This window comes from Watersipora subatra, chromosome 3 (assembly GCF_963576615.1).
Source record: "Watersipora subatra chromosome 3, tzWatSuba1.1, whole genome shotgun sequence".
Taxonomy (NCBI): domain Eukaryota; kingdom Metazoa; phylum Bryozoa; class Gymnolaemata; order Cheilostomatida; family Watersiporidae; genus Watersipora; species Watersipora subatra.
The window spans coordinates 26,267,934-26,284,856 of NC_088710.1; the positions used below are offsets into that span (position 1 = coordinate 26,267,934).

The 16,923-nt window shown below is 35.1% G+C and overlaps 1 protein-coding gene across 1 annotated transcript; it reads left to right on the top strand.

Annotated features, from left to right (window-relative positions):
- Positions 1 to 3,519: 3,519 nt before the first annotated feature.
- LOC137390479 (malignant fibrous histiocytoma-amplified sequence 1 homolog) lies at positions 3,520 to 16,670 on the top strand. The gene is made up of 6 exons (XM_068076808.1): positions 3,520 to 3,678; positions 6,351 to 6,544; positions 8,343 to 8,480; positions 9,888 to 10,025; positions 14,003 to 16,002; positions 16,489 to 16,670. Exons 1-6 carry the CDS (start codon positions 3,520 to 3,522, stop codon positions 16,668 to 16,670), a joined length of 2,811 nt encoding a protein of 936 aa, XP_067932909.1.
- Positions 16,671 to 16,923: the final 253 nt, after the last annotated feature.

A 16,923-nucleotide genomic window follows, 5' to 3' on the forward strand; every position in this document is an offset into this window, starting at 1 on the left:
ATTCGTTCTCTCTAGTTAGCTCTCCCTGCTTGCTCCGTGTCCGCTCGTGTATCAAAGAATGAATCCCTTCGTCCTCGCGCCGGGATATTACGTCACGTCCTTGACCCAGGACCACCACAGGCAATGAAAGATAAACAAGTATTTTATATTTTCTTACATTATTATCTTAGCTATCTTTAAATATATGGTTGCATCAAATTTGAGTTGATTTTAAAAGAAAGTATTTATTTTTTTTATTAGTTGATATGTTGTTTGTTGAGTTAGGTGATCTCATTGTCAAGATATTTGAAGGTTGAAATCGAAAGAACTGATCGGGTTGAAAACGCTCAGGCTAAAAAACCTGCCCAGACTTGCCCAAAATGATGTCTCCATCTCTCGTATTCAAATTGGTAATGCAATAAAAGTCTAGTCTCAGGAGGCTCTATTAGCATATATTTGATTTTTTACTTGCTTATGTTGGCTAGAATAAAATTTTAAATCCAGCAATGATACATTATTATGAATGTTTCAAAAGCCTTAAATAAGGAAAATTGATAACTTGTCTTATTAACTTCCTTTAAACGCTGCGTAAACATTTGAGTACCGACACAACCAATTCTACCAGTCAACAGTATTCAGCTAAGTTCTCAGTTGCTACACGCACACAGGAAACTAGATATGCTAAGCTAGGAAATTGGCACGCTGCCATCATTGGAAGAAATATATTCAAATGTGTGGCGAAACCATCTGCATCACAAAAAAGTTATGTATAGTCAAGGTTACCTAGTCATTATTAGTGTCAATATGTAGAAAATTTTACTGGTCCCATTTGATTGGTTAATTCAAGTACAAAACAAATGATTTTATGAGTTGAACGCAATAGTGAACTCAAAACAACGTCAAGTTTGTTGCAATCAATTAACCCACCGATTCAGCCAATGGGTTAATGAAACCTTTTTCGCACCCGGTTGGCGGTTTGTGGACTAAGCTGTTTTAATTAGTAAGGAGGAGCATCAAGTTATTGAACATAATATTTGGTTCGTTGGAATTGAGTCGAGCTATTCAAAAGTACCTGTCAATACAGCTCTGATTACACTTCATAAATCCATCTATCAGAGAAGATTTCAGTTTAGATCATAACAGGGCTACAATGTTTTCATAATGTTTTGCAAATCGTGTTTTGTATTGTCTTCAACAAAATTATTTTGTTATGTAATTTTTAAAAGTTAAAAACTTTCCATCACAACACAAAGTTGTTATTGAAAACATCCATCTAAGTTATGACCATTCACAAAGTTTTAGTTCATATAATATGACAAATTAATCTACTGCAGCAAACTCAAACAAAACATATTATGGTTTGTGCAGCACACATTCGTGTCTCTTTCTCTCCATTTATGGCAGTTTTTAAACCGACTCGACTGTTCCATTAGTGAACCTGTAAACATAAACATCCTGCAACACTAAAACAAATGTAATAATTGTCATTGACAATTATATATATATATATATATATACAGGACAGATAGCGCAGTTGGTAAGGTATCGGGACCGTGATCATTAGGTCCTCGGTTCAAACCCCAACAACTACACTTTTCTGGTGGTCCTTGGACAAGACCCTTGCTTGTATAAATTCTACAACCTCTATGATGAGTGCAATAATCAAAGCCATGCCGGCTCGGACGTCACCCGGTCAGACAAGGTCCGCCCTGCCTGTAGCTGAACCAGGACAAGGCAGTGAAAAATGGACTACTGGTTCAAAACGGATGAAATGGACTCGGACTGATAACACGGACCTTATGCAGTGCTACTTTATGAGTGAACCTTAAAATTGGGGCTATATGGGAAGGATGCGGCAACTGTGGATAAACATGCGCCCTGAATGCGCCACTAACCGCTAAGCAACTTGTAGCTCAGAGGAGTAACATAATCAAGCGGCACCTCATATCGGAACTTGAGGTAGATTAAATTAGGGAACAGTTCATCCAACTAACCTCAACTAACGAGGAGTGCATATCAACACACACTGTCACGCATACACGATCATGTGTTGACTCACGGGTTGAAGAAGACATGCACTTGGACCTTGACCCAAGGGTGAGAGAGCTTGCGGAAAATATCATCAACAAGATGTCAGCTGCTAATGATTATGGAAGCAGGGTACCACTACGAAGAGTTAGCAAGACCATACCTAAGAAGCTGTTAGAAGACATTAACATGGCACTAGAGTCGATCTCAACTGGATCAAACAGTGAGACTAATGCCTCTACAGTACAGCAACCGTCATCTTGGAGGAGATGGATATTAAGCCAATGCCAACAAGGCTTCAAGCCATTCCATCCTGGCGGCTGAGGCTACAAAAATAAGATCAATTGAGAGATCTAACCACAGTTTGGAGCGTCCAAAAAGGGAAGCCACAATAGAGGCTCTAGAATCTGCCAAACAGAAGCTAGTAGCACTCTCGGCACGACTGAAGCGGTACACCAAAGAGCGGAATAACAAGAGAATGAACAAACTGCTCATCAATAATCCATCTAGAGTGTATTCCCAGTTCAAAGGTGAACAGCAGAGGCCAATGTCTGAGCCTCCCCAATCTTCCACTTCAAAGTTCTGGAAGGACATCTGGGAGAAAGAGACTACTCATAGCACCACTGCAAATTGGCTGGTGAGGCTTAAAGAGAGCCATCAACACACTGTGGCTCAGCAAGAACTCACCATCAGCAAAGAGGACATCAAGTGCAGAGTGCAGCGTATGAAGAACTGGGCAGCACCTGGCCATGACATGATTCAAGCCTCTGGTTAAAGAAATTGACATCACTTCACGCTAGAATGGCTAAGTAGATAGATTGCCTAATAGAACAAGTTGACCACCCGGAATGGCTGACCAAAGGAATAATTGTACTTCTGATAAAAGACCCAAAGCAGGGGCTGATTCCCAAAACCTATCGACCAATAACATGCTTGCCTACCACCTGGAAACTGCTCCCAGGAATAGTTGCAGACAAACTGGAAGAGCACATGAGTCACTATATGACCAGTGCTCAGAAAGGAATTGGGCGCAACACCCGAGGAGCTAAACATCAGTTACTGGTGGATCGGACGGTCTGTCAAGACAGCAGGAGAAGGCAAACCAACCTTGCCATGGCTTTCATTGACTACAAGAAGGCCTATGACTCAATTCTCCATAGTTAGATACTTGAGTGCCTCAGTATGTACAATGTTCACCCTGCTCTTGTGGCATTCATCAAGATGTCAATGACCAAATGGAAGACGGAACTGGAGGCTAATGGCAAAAAGCTGGCGAGTGTACAAATTAAGCGAGGCATCTATCAAGGCAACTCCTTATCACCACTGCTCTTCTGCATATGCCTAAACCCTCTAAGCAATATGCTGGAGGAGACTTAATATGGGTACCAGTTTAAGAGTGGCACCATAATAAACCACCTCTTCTACATGGATGACATCAAGCTGTACGCAAACAAAGAAAGGGACATTAATTCGCTAATACACCTCACTCAGGTATACAGCAAGGACATCGGAATGACCTTCGGTATTGAGAAATGTGGAATGCTAATTCTTAAAAAAGATCATTCTATGCTCACAGATGACCTAAGAATGCCAAATGGTACCATCAAAGATATAGAAGAAGAGTATAAGTACTTGGGGATTATGCAAAGCAACATCAACCACGAATCCGAGGTACGTCACAAAGTCATTACCGAATATAAGAAACGCCTTTGGCAGGTCTTACGGAGCAAGCTCAATGCCAAGAACCAAGTCATGGCAATAAATACCTACGCACTGCCTGTAATAACATATTCAGCAGGCATAATAAAGTGGACTGAGAAAGCCGTCAAAGAAACAGATATAGCAACTCGTGAACTGCTGACCATGCATGGAGCACTCGACCCAAAATCTGATACTACTAGATTGTATCTTGGTAGGAAAGATGGCGGTAGGGGACTCAAAAGTGTACAGCAGACAGTGAAAGAAGAAGAGCAAAGCATCAAAGCATATGCAGCCTCCATGGCCATCTCAGAAAAGTTGCTAGCTGAATTTCAATCGGCTGCTCTTACAACGGACCTACGCCCTGATGATGAGGAAATTGACTGGCACACGAAACCTCTTCATGGTGCTTACCACCAACAAATATCTAAGGTTGGCCATTTTCACCAGACATATATGTGGCTGAACAAAGGAAACCTAACGGCCAATACAGAGTCGCTAATCATGGCAGCCCAGGAGTGGTGCTCCCAACAATGCAACTCCAAACGAAAATCTATCACACTAGAGACGATCCTAGATGCAGACTGTGCAAATATGCACCTGAGACCATTCAACACATCATCAGTGGATGCAAGCAGCTAGCAGGGAATGCATACACTGAGCGGCATAATCATGTCACAGGTGTTGTGTATAAAAGTCTATGTGATGAGTATGGCTTTAATAAACCACATTACTGGTGGGAAGCTCCTGGTAAGGTGAATGAAAATGACCGCGCTAAGATCCTCTGGGACTTCTACATCCAAATTGACAAGCATGTCCTAGCAAACCAACCAGATATAGTGGTGGTAGACAAGGAGAACAAGAGAGCTACTATAATAGATATAGCAGTACCCAATGACTACAATATAGCCAGCAATGAAAAAGAAAAGGTAGAGAAATATCTCCCTCGTGGAGAAGAAATTGAAAAATGCTGGATTGTAAGAACAACTGTAATCGCAGTAGTCATTGGGGCACTGGGCGCAATAACACCGGCGCATAAAATGTGGCTTGCCCAAATACCAACAACAACAATCAACTCAGGTGATTTGCAGAAAAGTGCGCTATTGGGAACAGCTAAGATCTTGAGGCAAGTGCTCAAACTCTCAGGTATCTGGTAGAAGACCCGAGTTAGAGTAGAATTCACCACCCATACGGGGTATCCGGGGTGAGGAAACAATTCGATTTATATATATATATATATATATATATATATATGTATATATATGTATATATATATTTATGTTGTTTTAACGCGTATCTACCAAAGGCTTCTATAAATAGAAAATTAGGCAGTTGCGAGTGTAATTTTCAAACGAATAAATGTTAAACAAAAGCATAAATACACCAAGCCAACAATTCGTATCTTTGTTTCTGAGAGTTGAAGATGAGCATTGATCAATCAAATTTTCCCACCTTTAACAAGTGAAAAATGAACATGAAATCTAATCATGAATTTAATTTGCTAGCTAAAAATTCTAAATAAAATGTTATAGCTAGGTGAAACGATTACAAAATATGGAACAATGATTCATGGTAGCAAAAAGTTATATAATTTTACTTATTAGTAGATGAGTACTAAAATTATTACTGTTACTTTAGAATATAAGTATAGGATACTCAAAGTTAAAGATAAAATTATCTCCATTCTCCTATGTTCCTCTGCAGCGTAACGCTGCTGACGCCTGTCAGCTTTAACCATAACTTTTCTGCCCCAATATTTGATCATCTGACGCTCAGAAAAATCAGAGTCATTTTCGCTGAACTGAGCATTTTTTACAATTCTGTTGTTCAACAATAAAACGTGTTGGTGCAGTAATTCAGTACATTAACAGCGTCAATTAATTGATGCCTAATGTAAAATAATTATGTCGATGCATGTAGCTACTAGAATCTACTAGCAGTCGATGCGTGTAACTAACTAGTAATAGAGTAATCTCCCTAACTACGAGAATTTTTGACACCGCAGACAACTCGTTTTATGAGCAATAAAATTTAATATGACCTATATTAAATTTTCGTAATGATGATTGGCTGAAGAAGAGATCTTATATTTATCGTTTGTGGCTCTTTTCACATGTATCACTCATTATGTCACGAATGAAGCACCCACTGGAATCTGAGCTTTTCAAAAGATGGCTTCATTCAAACAAATGTATCTCTTGACGGGGTTAGTCTACAAAAACAAAACTTAAATCAAATTCCAGCTGATGTTTTAGCCTTTTATTGGTCTTAATTTCATTAAATCGACCTTTTTGACGTAACAATATATCTTCAAGCTGTATGTCTGCCGAATTTCCTTCAGTTACTCAACACAATCCACAAAATAAAGAGTTTTTAATTAGAACTAAAAGTGAAATTGGAAAAACTTTCATCATACCAGCATAATTATTACCAACAAAGTTTTTACCCTTTTTGTCTTTTACCAAATAATAATCTCAGCATGACTGCCTTAATTTCAACTTGTTGTAGAAATTGCTGTCACTTTCATCAACTGCATGTCTTGTGGTACAAAGTTTGTGTAATTTCAAATAAATTTTATCCTGTTTGCAAAAATATTATGGTAAATGAACTGCATCTTCATCTTTTTTTCATATCTTTTTCATCAGTGGAGTGCACCTCATGTAGATCAGACAGTGCACTTCACACGCTGTTTGCAATTGTTGACCGTTGCAAAACCAGGCGATGGATTCATGCAGGTGTTACCGCATCGGTCTACCAATGTGAATGTCACAAATTGGAGTGTCGTCAAAAGTTATTTTGATCTTAACCTTATCCCGGGATACAGAGAGACAATGAACTGGTAGACGCTGTTACTTTTATAATAAAAATCTTGTTTTGCTTTCTCGTAGATGCATACAATATATGTTATTAGTTTTACTTCCTAGAATAGACTCTGCTGTTTAGAAGCAAATGGCAAATATTTGTAAATGTACGTTGAAGGTGTACGTTCCCAATCAACTTATTGTAAAATTACCTCAATCATGGTCTATAAAACCAGCGAAGTTAATGAGAACATTTTTTGGATGCAAACCAATAATACTGCAGTTGTAGAACAGCTTACCAATTAAAAACTAAAGTTTAGTTTATTGTTTTTTTACAGCGAAAAGGGAGAATTTGGCCGTACATGTATTTTACTGTTCTCATGACGTAAAATCCTTACTTTCCTGGAATAGATGATTTATCTCGTATGAGCGCCTACTGTATACCTAAATGTTCAATATTTTATAAAACACTTTCCCTAAAGTTTTGAGTTTATAGTGGTTTCAAATAGAGGTTAGACGTGCCTGTAACACCTATGGAAAGTACTTGTATACTAACCTAAAGGTATTTCTATTTCAAGTCTTAGGCCTAATTATCTCTATTGACCCTTTCACACTCAGTGGTCATTTCACCTGAATAATCTTATCGCATAACTGTCAGAAGCAACACTGTCATTTTCAGATGCTGAGTCTTTATAATTTCTAGGTTGGAGTAAATATATTTCTACAGCTGGCATATAAATTATCATGATCCTTAAGTCAAACCTCCCATGTTTGCCTACTTGTCATTGTTAGTTTTTATAAATTTGCAACGTGAGTTTGTGAAAGAGTTTTTCATTTAAGTGAGTCGATTGAGTTAGCAATGCAAAAAAATGTGTATATGTGGAATAGCAAAGCTTATTGGTTACTATTAAACTAATACAATAATTTCATGATTAAAACAGGAATATTTGTCAAAACCTTAGCACTTTTGTTCTTGTTCTGTTTATGTAAATCTCTCAAGATTTTTTATGATGTGATAATAGTCAGAGAACTTCGGTAAAAATTTAAGCACTGTGACAAACAATCAAAGTGTAAAAATATTACTCACGTGTTTTCTTTTTGACAACGTTTGGTTTTCTATAAAGCAATTTTGAGACTTTTTGAATTATCAAATAGAACATACTATTTTTTCTTGTTATATGGAATATTTTTACAGCTTGAGATAAAAATCATGTTTGGTTCAGACTATTAAAGGAACTAACAACAAGTATTTCCCTTACAACTAATTAAAACAACTTATTGTATGCTTTGGTATAATTTTGTTTATAAAATTTATCAAATATGCTACAGTAAGCTAAAATTTGTTACAATAATTTCTGTGTTCATCGCCTCGCTAAAAGCTATAGGAATGTTTGCTCCGCACAAGTACAAAACCTTAATATTTAGATTCCTGCTGATCACGATACTATCTGCACCACTCAACCACCTTTCTATATCTAGGAATATTTGTAGGAATTATTATTACACATGACATTCTGTCAAGTGCGAAGGACTGCCGGTGTAGTAATAAGAATATAATTCTGAGACATAACTTTAGTTTCATGGTTCAAATGCTAATTTAATTCAGCATCAGTTAGTGCTCAAACACAGTGAGCAAGTAAAGCATGTCTAAAACCTTCCATGGTTATAACTATTTGGTAGACATTTGTAGCTTTTTTATATGATCTTATAAATAGAAAAATTAATGAAAATTAAGTGATAGGTTTAAAAAAGTTTCTTACTGTGTTGCGAGAAACCAAAGTTAAGGATATTAACATTTCGTGAGAGAAAAATCTGTTCATAATATTTTATTTGCAGCTTGGGCTCTCTGACATTGCTAAGAAAGTTGGAACTTTTTGCTAACCCTATCAAAGTGCTCCCTGAGTCTATCACTGCATTGAGTTCACTAGAAGAGCTGAATTTGTCAGGTTGCCAGTTAAGCCAACTTCCAGAGAGGTAAATATACACATAGTTTGTATGAACTCGTTCCAAGAACAAATTTTACTACCTCTTGATGAGCAGCCATGATAACTTGCTGGTTATTCAACATTGAATATCATAAGTGGATTGCATTATTCTAAAACTTTGTTAAAATATAATTTAACTGCAGAAATTTTAAAAAACCTTTATAACGTTTTATAATTTTTCTGATTAGCAACTTTCCTAATCTAAATTATTATATTATTACTATTATCAGTATAAAAAGTTAGTATTTTTATTACCATATTATTCAGATTACTTATATATATAGTACTTTATTGGCAATAATTTCATATCACAAATAGAAATGTTTTTCAAATTAGGCCATACAACAATAGTAAAACAAAAAAAAGGGAAAAAAGCAACAGTTAGCCATTAAAATTAAATAAATAGTCTTAATAATTCAGTCTACTTAAACCTTAAGTAGTCTGAACAAATTTTAACCTGCACTGAATTTTCATCAAAACTGCTGTTAGTAATTAAAGATTGACTTTTCTAAACTGATCAAACTGTAACTGGCAGCCACAAAAAATGCTAGATTTTTTTAGGAAGATTTAATTCTGTTTAGTTAATAATATTAAATATGGTAATTCTCACCATAAAACTTTCTGAAAGCAGCGGACAAAATTGGTTTACTTTCTTACAGCAGGGGTCCAAACTTTTTCTAAACTTCTGAAAACAATCTTTAATATCTTTTCAAACTCATCACTATTTTTTCTTGTTATATGGAATATTTTCACAGCTTGAGATAAAAATCATGTTTGGTTCAGACTATTAAAGGAACTAACAACAAGTATTTCCATTACAACTAATTAAAACTACTTATTGTATGCTTTGGTATAATTTTGTTTATAAAATTTATCAAATATGCTACAGTAAGCTAAAATTTGTTACAATAATTTCTGTGTTCATCGCCTCACTAAAAGCTTTAGGAATGTTTGCTCCGCACAGGTACAAAACCTGAATATTTAGATTCCTGCTGATCACGATACTATCTGCACCGCTCAACCACCTTTCTATATCTAGGAATATTTGTAGGAATTATTATTACACATGACATTCTGTCAAGTGCGAAGGACTGCCGGTGTAGTAATAATAATATAATTCTGAGACATAACTTTAGTTTCATGGTTCAAATGCTAATTTAATTCAGCATCAGTTAGTGCTCAAACACAGTGAGCAAGTAAAGCATGTCTAAAACCTTCAATGGTTATAACTATTTGGTAGACATTTGTAGCTTTTTTATATGATCTTATAAATAGAAAAATTAATGAAAATTAAGTGATAGGTTTAAAAAAGTTTCTTACTGTATTGCGAGAAACCAAAGTTAAGGATATTAACATTTCGTAAGAGAAAAATCTGTTCATAATATTTTATTTGCAGCTTGGGCTCTCTGACATCGCTGAGAAAGTTGGATCTCTCTCGTAATCCTATCAAAGTGCTCCCTGAGTCTATCACTGCATTGAGTTCACTAGAAGAGCTGAGTCTGTCAGGTTGCCAGTTAAGCCAACTTCCAGAGAGGTAAATATACACATAGTTATATGAACTCATTCCAAGAACAAATTTTACTACCAATTGATGAGCAGCCATGATAACTCGCTGGTAATTCACCATTGAATATTATAAGTGGGTTACATTATTCTGAAACTTTGTTGAAATAGAATCTAACTGGAGAGATTTTCAAAAAACTTCTATAAAGTTTTATTATTTTTCTGATTAGCACCTTTTTTAATCTAAAGTATTATATTAATACTATTATCAGTATAAAGTATTATATTATAAAGCACTAGTATTGTTATTACCATATTATTCATATTACTTAAACCTTGAGTAGTCTGAACCAATTTTAACCTGCACTGAGTTTTCATCTAAACCGCTGTTAGTGATTAAATATAGACTTCTCTAAGCTGATCAAGGTGTAGCTGGCAGCCACAAAAATGCTAGATTTTTTTAAGAAGATTTAATTCTGGTTAATTATAAATATTAAATTTGTTAATGCGAACAAAATTTGTTTAATTTTTTACATCAGTAGTACAACCTTTTTTCTAAACTTCCCAATATTTAATCTTCTTCCAAACCTATCACAAAGCTGAGTTTTCTATACACTAAAGATAGAGTGGAACAACAAAACGCATTAATATTAGTAATGAATTTGTTTGCCAACCTTCAAGGAAGCTAGAAAATTGATAGGGATGGGAAATGACGGAGGATTTTAATGACAAAGTTCATTCAAACTACAATTTTGATTGATTAAACAATCTGAACACTAAATGTGAAAATTTCTGTTAAATTTCTGGCAACCTCTAAGCACATTGTAATCTCTATTTGTTGTCTGTTTCCAAAACAGCGAAATAATTACATTTTATGACTAGTGCTTGCTCAAATTAAAATCTTTTTGAACTATTCACTTTTCAAATTACCTGAATGTTGGATGGGAGGACTGATAATACCTTGTCATTCATTCAAAAAATTATATGTAAATAAATAGATAATTATCTTAAACATTTTCATGGAGGCGCTAATCAATAATTGCCTGTATTGTATTGACATTTACTGATATAAAATACATATACTTTCACATGTACATGTAGAATAGATTTATTTTCGGCTGACCTGAAAATACAAAACATCATTATCAAAACACAGCTATCTGTCAGCTAGAACACTTTCAGCTTGAAGGTAAATTTTATCAAACTACACTTTTGTTACATGTATTTATTTATCCAATGATTTTCAAAAGATGACCAGATGGAATTTAGTTGTGGTTCTTCAACTTTTCAAATGTTTTTTCGGCTATTTTTCTGTTCAAAAGCTATTTGTGCTACTTTACTTTGTAAATGTTATCTTTTAAATCATATAAAACAGTATTTTTATTTCACTCCAAACTAAAGGTAAGGCCACACGAGCCATAATCCTCACGAAATCAGTGAAATTTGGACGAAACGATTCGTACGAATTGACATTTGAATGAATTCATCCATCGTTGGTTGCGCACGATGAACGAATCCTGAATTGGATGAAACGTCAGAAATTCCTACGAATCGTTGTTTGATTGGTCGGTTGAAAAGGTTGGTTGAATGTTGAAGGTCGTTTTCTTTGGCGCATATCCAGAAAGATTGAAACGGAATCGGCTTCAATTTATCCCCGCGTTCTGATTGGCTAGTTGAAAGTTAGTTTCGTACGAATACGTGGTGGGGAAACTCCGTGTGGCAGGTCAGAAATTTCGTACAAATGGAATTTCCCAGATTAGTTGAAATTACACGATACGTGTGACCCTACCTTAAGGATGTGCAGTAGCCTCTGTAAGCATTGAAATCAATGCATAAAATTTTGGAGTGCCCTGTATAATCCTATGTTATCTTATCACCTCATGAAGTGCATACCCAATACAGTTTCACTAATGTTTAATTTTTAGTTCCACCTAAATTTAGTCAAGCAACCATAATAAAATATGAATCATTTTTAACATGAATGTGGAATAAAGTTAGGATCTCGGATGGCACAGAGTATATGATTTCAATTATGGCTCACTTAAAACTACTGTTTTTGTGATGGGTCAAAACCGTACAAATGTTGAAGCTCAGTTGATGACTAAAATTTCAGCAACCCTATTCAATAATGACTCTACTTGTATACTGTTAAACCACCGAATACTTTTATCTCATCATTTTAGTTTGACCAATAAATCATGTTAACCTGGTAGATACATGTTATTTTACATAAAACTATTGTTTTAAAATTGAATTTTATCAGATTTAAGATATATCACAGTATTTAAAATGAAAAGAGTAATGTAAAAGACTCAGAAAAATATAGTATGACATACCAACAAATGATGTATAAACTCTAGTAGTTCATATGTTGTGTAGTTTATGCTAGAGTAAATTATAAAATGTATTTTTATTGCTTCTATCAGGTTGATACTTATTTACCTCTCCATATCCATGTATTTTGTTATATACTTTTAATGGGTCTTTTAGCCCATGTGTGATTATATCTGATCATATATTAAAGTTATTTATGATGAAATTTACATGAACCAACAAAAATAAATCTATTACTGCGTACTTCATTAAACTTACTCAACATATTGTGATGATTCTAACACCTTGTGTTTAAGTTGCTTATTTGTATCAGTAACTACTGTACCTAAGGAGTTTTTGGGACTTGAAAATTTGATTTATTTGTACTCATATCTCTCCTGAGTTTCCAATATTTGTAATCAATTAAACATTCCCATATAGTAGCGTACAAATAATTGCATTCTTTGCACCAATAACAAGGTTTTTGGAGACAGATTCTTATATGATGTATACAATATATCATAATTGTAATATAAAAATATAAAGAAAGGAATGGAGGTGGTTTTTGGCAATAACAAACAGTTTTACAAATCGGAAAACGTAGCTTAAATAATTATTATACACACTCAATTCAATTATTTTAACATTTAAAATTTAAATTCTCTGCAAATTATAAGGTTGTCGAAAGTATTACATGGGCTCAAATGATTTAGTTTTTTAACTCTTACCGTAAAAACTAATTTTACTCGGCAAAATGATAGATTCACTAGGCAATATATGTTGCTATATGGGAGCAAATACACTATGCTTTCCATTACTACACAAGATGCTGGTTTAACGTCTTAGAGAGAGTAGGTCTTATTCTTACGATCACTCAAATTATATATTGGCAATGTGCCAGGCTAATAGAAAGTGGCAGGCATCTCTCATTACCTTTCATTGTTATAAACTGATTTGCTGATTTTTATTACTCGGGCAACGCCTGGTAGCACAACTAGAAAAAAAACTTGTTCAAGCAGACTGTCATGAGAATAGATGGATAGTCAAATGATATTTTAATTGGCTCATAATATTCTTCAAAAACAGAAAAGTGAAGACTTACTAAGCTACTTTCTCAGCTTGTTATGTCATAGGCTGATCATCTTTATCGAGTTTTAGTTGGTTTCAATACATGTGTATGAATAATCCAGTACCAATTTTTCAATATATATATATATATATATATATATATATATATATATATATATATATATATATATATATATATATATATATATATATATATATATGTGCTCAATCAAATGTGTTCACCAAACTTTTGCTGAGTGAATTTCTGTATAAAAATGTGCAACTTAAGTTAAAATATTTTTGCAGCACATATTTACTATATGATTACAAGAGATATTACTCCAATTTGATAATATTTTTTATTTTTTGACTTATAAATCTTGTGTAGCTGTAACACAACTAACGGAATTTTTGAGCAGCTTCAGCCATTAATATAATGAAAAAATTTGCAACAATTGTGTTGTATTTAGTCATAATAATGCACAAAGGTTTAAAATAATGCTCTGCATAGTTTAATGTGAGGTGATATGCTGCTATTTATGTTGGTGACATTGCCTTTGGATGTATCAAAAACATTTACCAAAATCTTTTTGTAGTTCAAAAATCAGTAGCAAAACTATATTTTAGATGCCACAGTCTTCAGATGCTGAGAAATTTGAGCTTGTCTTCCAACAACATTCAGTCTCTCCCATTCTGGATTTACAAGCTAGAAAGGCTAGTGGAACTGGTTCTGAGGGAAAACACAAAGCTCGAAAAAATAGAGAGTGCTGTTTTAGAGATGAAGAGTCTTGTTCATCTTGATTGTAGAGGGTGTGAAAACTTGAAGGTGCCTCCATACAGTGTTTGTAAGCAAGGAATAGATGCTATCAGAAAGTTCTTTGTTGATCTTGCTGCTGAAAAGCCAGTAAAGTTGGTAGAAGTGCCAGTAGCTGTTATTGGAAACACGCTGTCTGGCAAAACAAGCTTATTTAGAACATTGAAAACTGGCAAACGTGTGCTGACACACCGTGATAGAAGCTCCGAACAAGATGAGACAACCAGAGTATTTCAAGTAGAAGATTTGCCTCTTGAGACCACCGAAGTCAAGCTCTTTGATTATGGTGGTAATCAAGTTTATCATCTTGCATACCAAATTCTCAGCGAAGAGAAGTGTGTACCTCTCATAGTTGTTGATCTAGCTGATTTTGCAAAAAGAGTGCGAGCTAATGGAGCTGAGATTGCATGCAAACAAGTGTGTTTCGATTGGTTATCTCATCTTTACCTTGCTTGCACTAAGCTTGGCCCACCGATTCTTGTTCTTACCCATGTAGATGAACTGACAAGTGATCAGATCACTCAAACACGAAAAGAGCTTCTCACCGCAGCAGAGTCGATACGACGGAAACTGCTAAAAGAAGAAAATCAACTTGCAAGTCTGTTTCCAAAAGTGCTGAATGTTATTGAGCATCTGTCTAACAGGCACCTACCATTGTTTGATGATGATGAGATTTTTGAATTTGGAATCGATCCAGAAGTCACATCCAACATAGAACATCTGAAAAAGAAGCTCAATGAAAGATGCAAAGATCACATTGTAGAACTTCCAAAGCTGTGGAGTTCTGTGGAGCTTTTTATCCAACAAGCTTCTCATCAGCCATATGTGAAGCTATCCCAAGTGCTGGAAAAGTTTCCAGATGATGATCCAGTAATTATTTTGCGGTACATGCACAATGCGGGTCGAGTGTTTTTCTTTGAAAAACTCCAAGGTCTTTCGGGTTACATTTTTCACAAGTTCAGTGAAATCACAACTATGATAAACCTGCTGTTTCATCATAGATCACAAAATCAGTGGGATGATCATCTCTCCAAGTTTGAGTTTTTCGCTCACCAGGGCAGAGTCATACATAAGCTTGAATATGGAGCACTGGTGCAACGATATCTACACGATGGCATTTTGGCTGAAGCTCTTCTGAAAAATCTTCTCAGCAATTCTGCTTTTCCGTTTGATGTCTCAATTGAGCTTTTGAAGTCTTTTTTGCTGATGCATGGTCCAATTGGGAAGTCTACACATGCAGAATTTTTGATTCCAGCTGTAGCTTCTGAATTTATGGAAGATGTGGCCAATATGAAAAATAGGATGCAGTTAAGATTAGACATCATTCTTGAAGGTTTACCCATACCGATGTATGTTCATCACCAACTTTCTGTTGCAGTTTTGAATCTTCTTTGCAACCCTGTTTGCCAAAGCTCTGCTTTTAAAAGTGGAGTTACTATCGCGCAGGGAAATAGTGTAACAACTGTTCAACACAATTTCAACGAAAGAGTCATAACAGTAAGCATTGCAACCATCCCCAAAGAGCTTAGCACATCCTGGCAGCGCTTGATTGGAGTCACAGATGCCATCATTCGCCAGTTGTCTCAATCATGGAAAGCTTGCCATGTAGCTGTTCGCACCTATTGTTCACACTGCCTGTTTAGAGGAGATCGGCAACCAGAATTCCAGGTTAATCCTGAATGGCTTTACTCAGTCTATGAGGCAAATGGAGAAGCCAAATTAAAAGTTTCGATGTTTTCTGGAGTAGAACCGGTCATTTGCCAAAAATATTCCACTTCCTCGCCAAATGTCCCCTTACCTTTGAAGTTTCCATGTAAGTGAGATGTTAACTTTGTTTATAACTTTGCATAGAATTTGTTAGCTCGCCTATTTTGCAGGTTTGTATTATCGTTGCTTGGCAATTATTACAAAGTTTGTTTCAAAATTGGAACATGCAGTTCAATCAAACGGAGCTCATGATCATCTTCCAACTTTGTATTGTAGGCATACAACTCACTGGCAATGAAGTCGCTGCAGTTGACAATTATTTGTCCAATTTGGAACCGTACTAATTCAGCTTTTCAGAAAGTAAGCAACCAAATGTGTGAATAACTTATTAAAAAAACTGTTTTCCCTAGTAATTCCATATGGATACACATGTGAATAATAAAATAATTATTTAAATATTTGCCATCGGTCTTTTTCTTTTGTGTATATTTTTTTCACTTCCACTGAAATTTATCTATTCTTCTAATTTAACTTGCAACTCCAAACATAAACTTAGGAACTTCATTTTCTCTAACATTGTGTGATCTTTCAGACATTGATCAAGTTTCAAGCCTCTCCATTGACCCAGACAGTGATTTGTCTGATGTTGAACAAGAAGGATATTGTGATGAGAAAAAATCACACCAAAAGATCATAATGCGATTGATCTCAACCAGCAAGAAACCAATAAAAGCCCTCTTTGAGAAGAAAAAAGAGGTAATTTTGATATCGTGACCGGTAGTTGAGCATAGGATATTTTCCTGTACAGAAATGAATCACCAGTTTTTATAAGGAATGCCAGCATGACCAGTAGAGTTACATCAACATATTTTTGTTTGAATAAGGATCATATGTGTAGCTAATGAAAAAGAGATCGATTTTCCTTTTAGTGGATTTTACCCAAACCTTTGTTATATGAAAGTAGAGTTTTCCAACTAAATCTGCTATTATTATTAAAAACTAAGTTCTGATCAAATATAAATAATTG

What these genes read in the sequence shown, in the direction of transcription:
- LOC137390479 (XM_068076808.1), top strand. Translation starts at nt 3,520, where the DNA reads ATGACCTTCGGTATTGAGAAATGTGGAATGCTAATTCTTAAAAAAGAT. An exon ending in ACATCAACCACGAATCCGAG is followed by an intron (nt 3,679 to 6,350) that starts GTACGTCACAAA and finishes CTTTTTCATCAG; the next exon opens with TGGAGTGCACCTCATGTAGA. An exon ending in TTAAGCCAACTTCCAGAGAG is followed by an intron (nt 10,026 to 14,002) that starts GTAAATATACAC and finishes ACTATATTTTAG; the next exon opens with ATGCCACAGTCTTCAGATGC.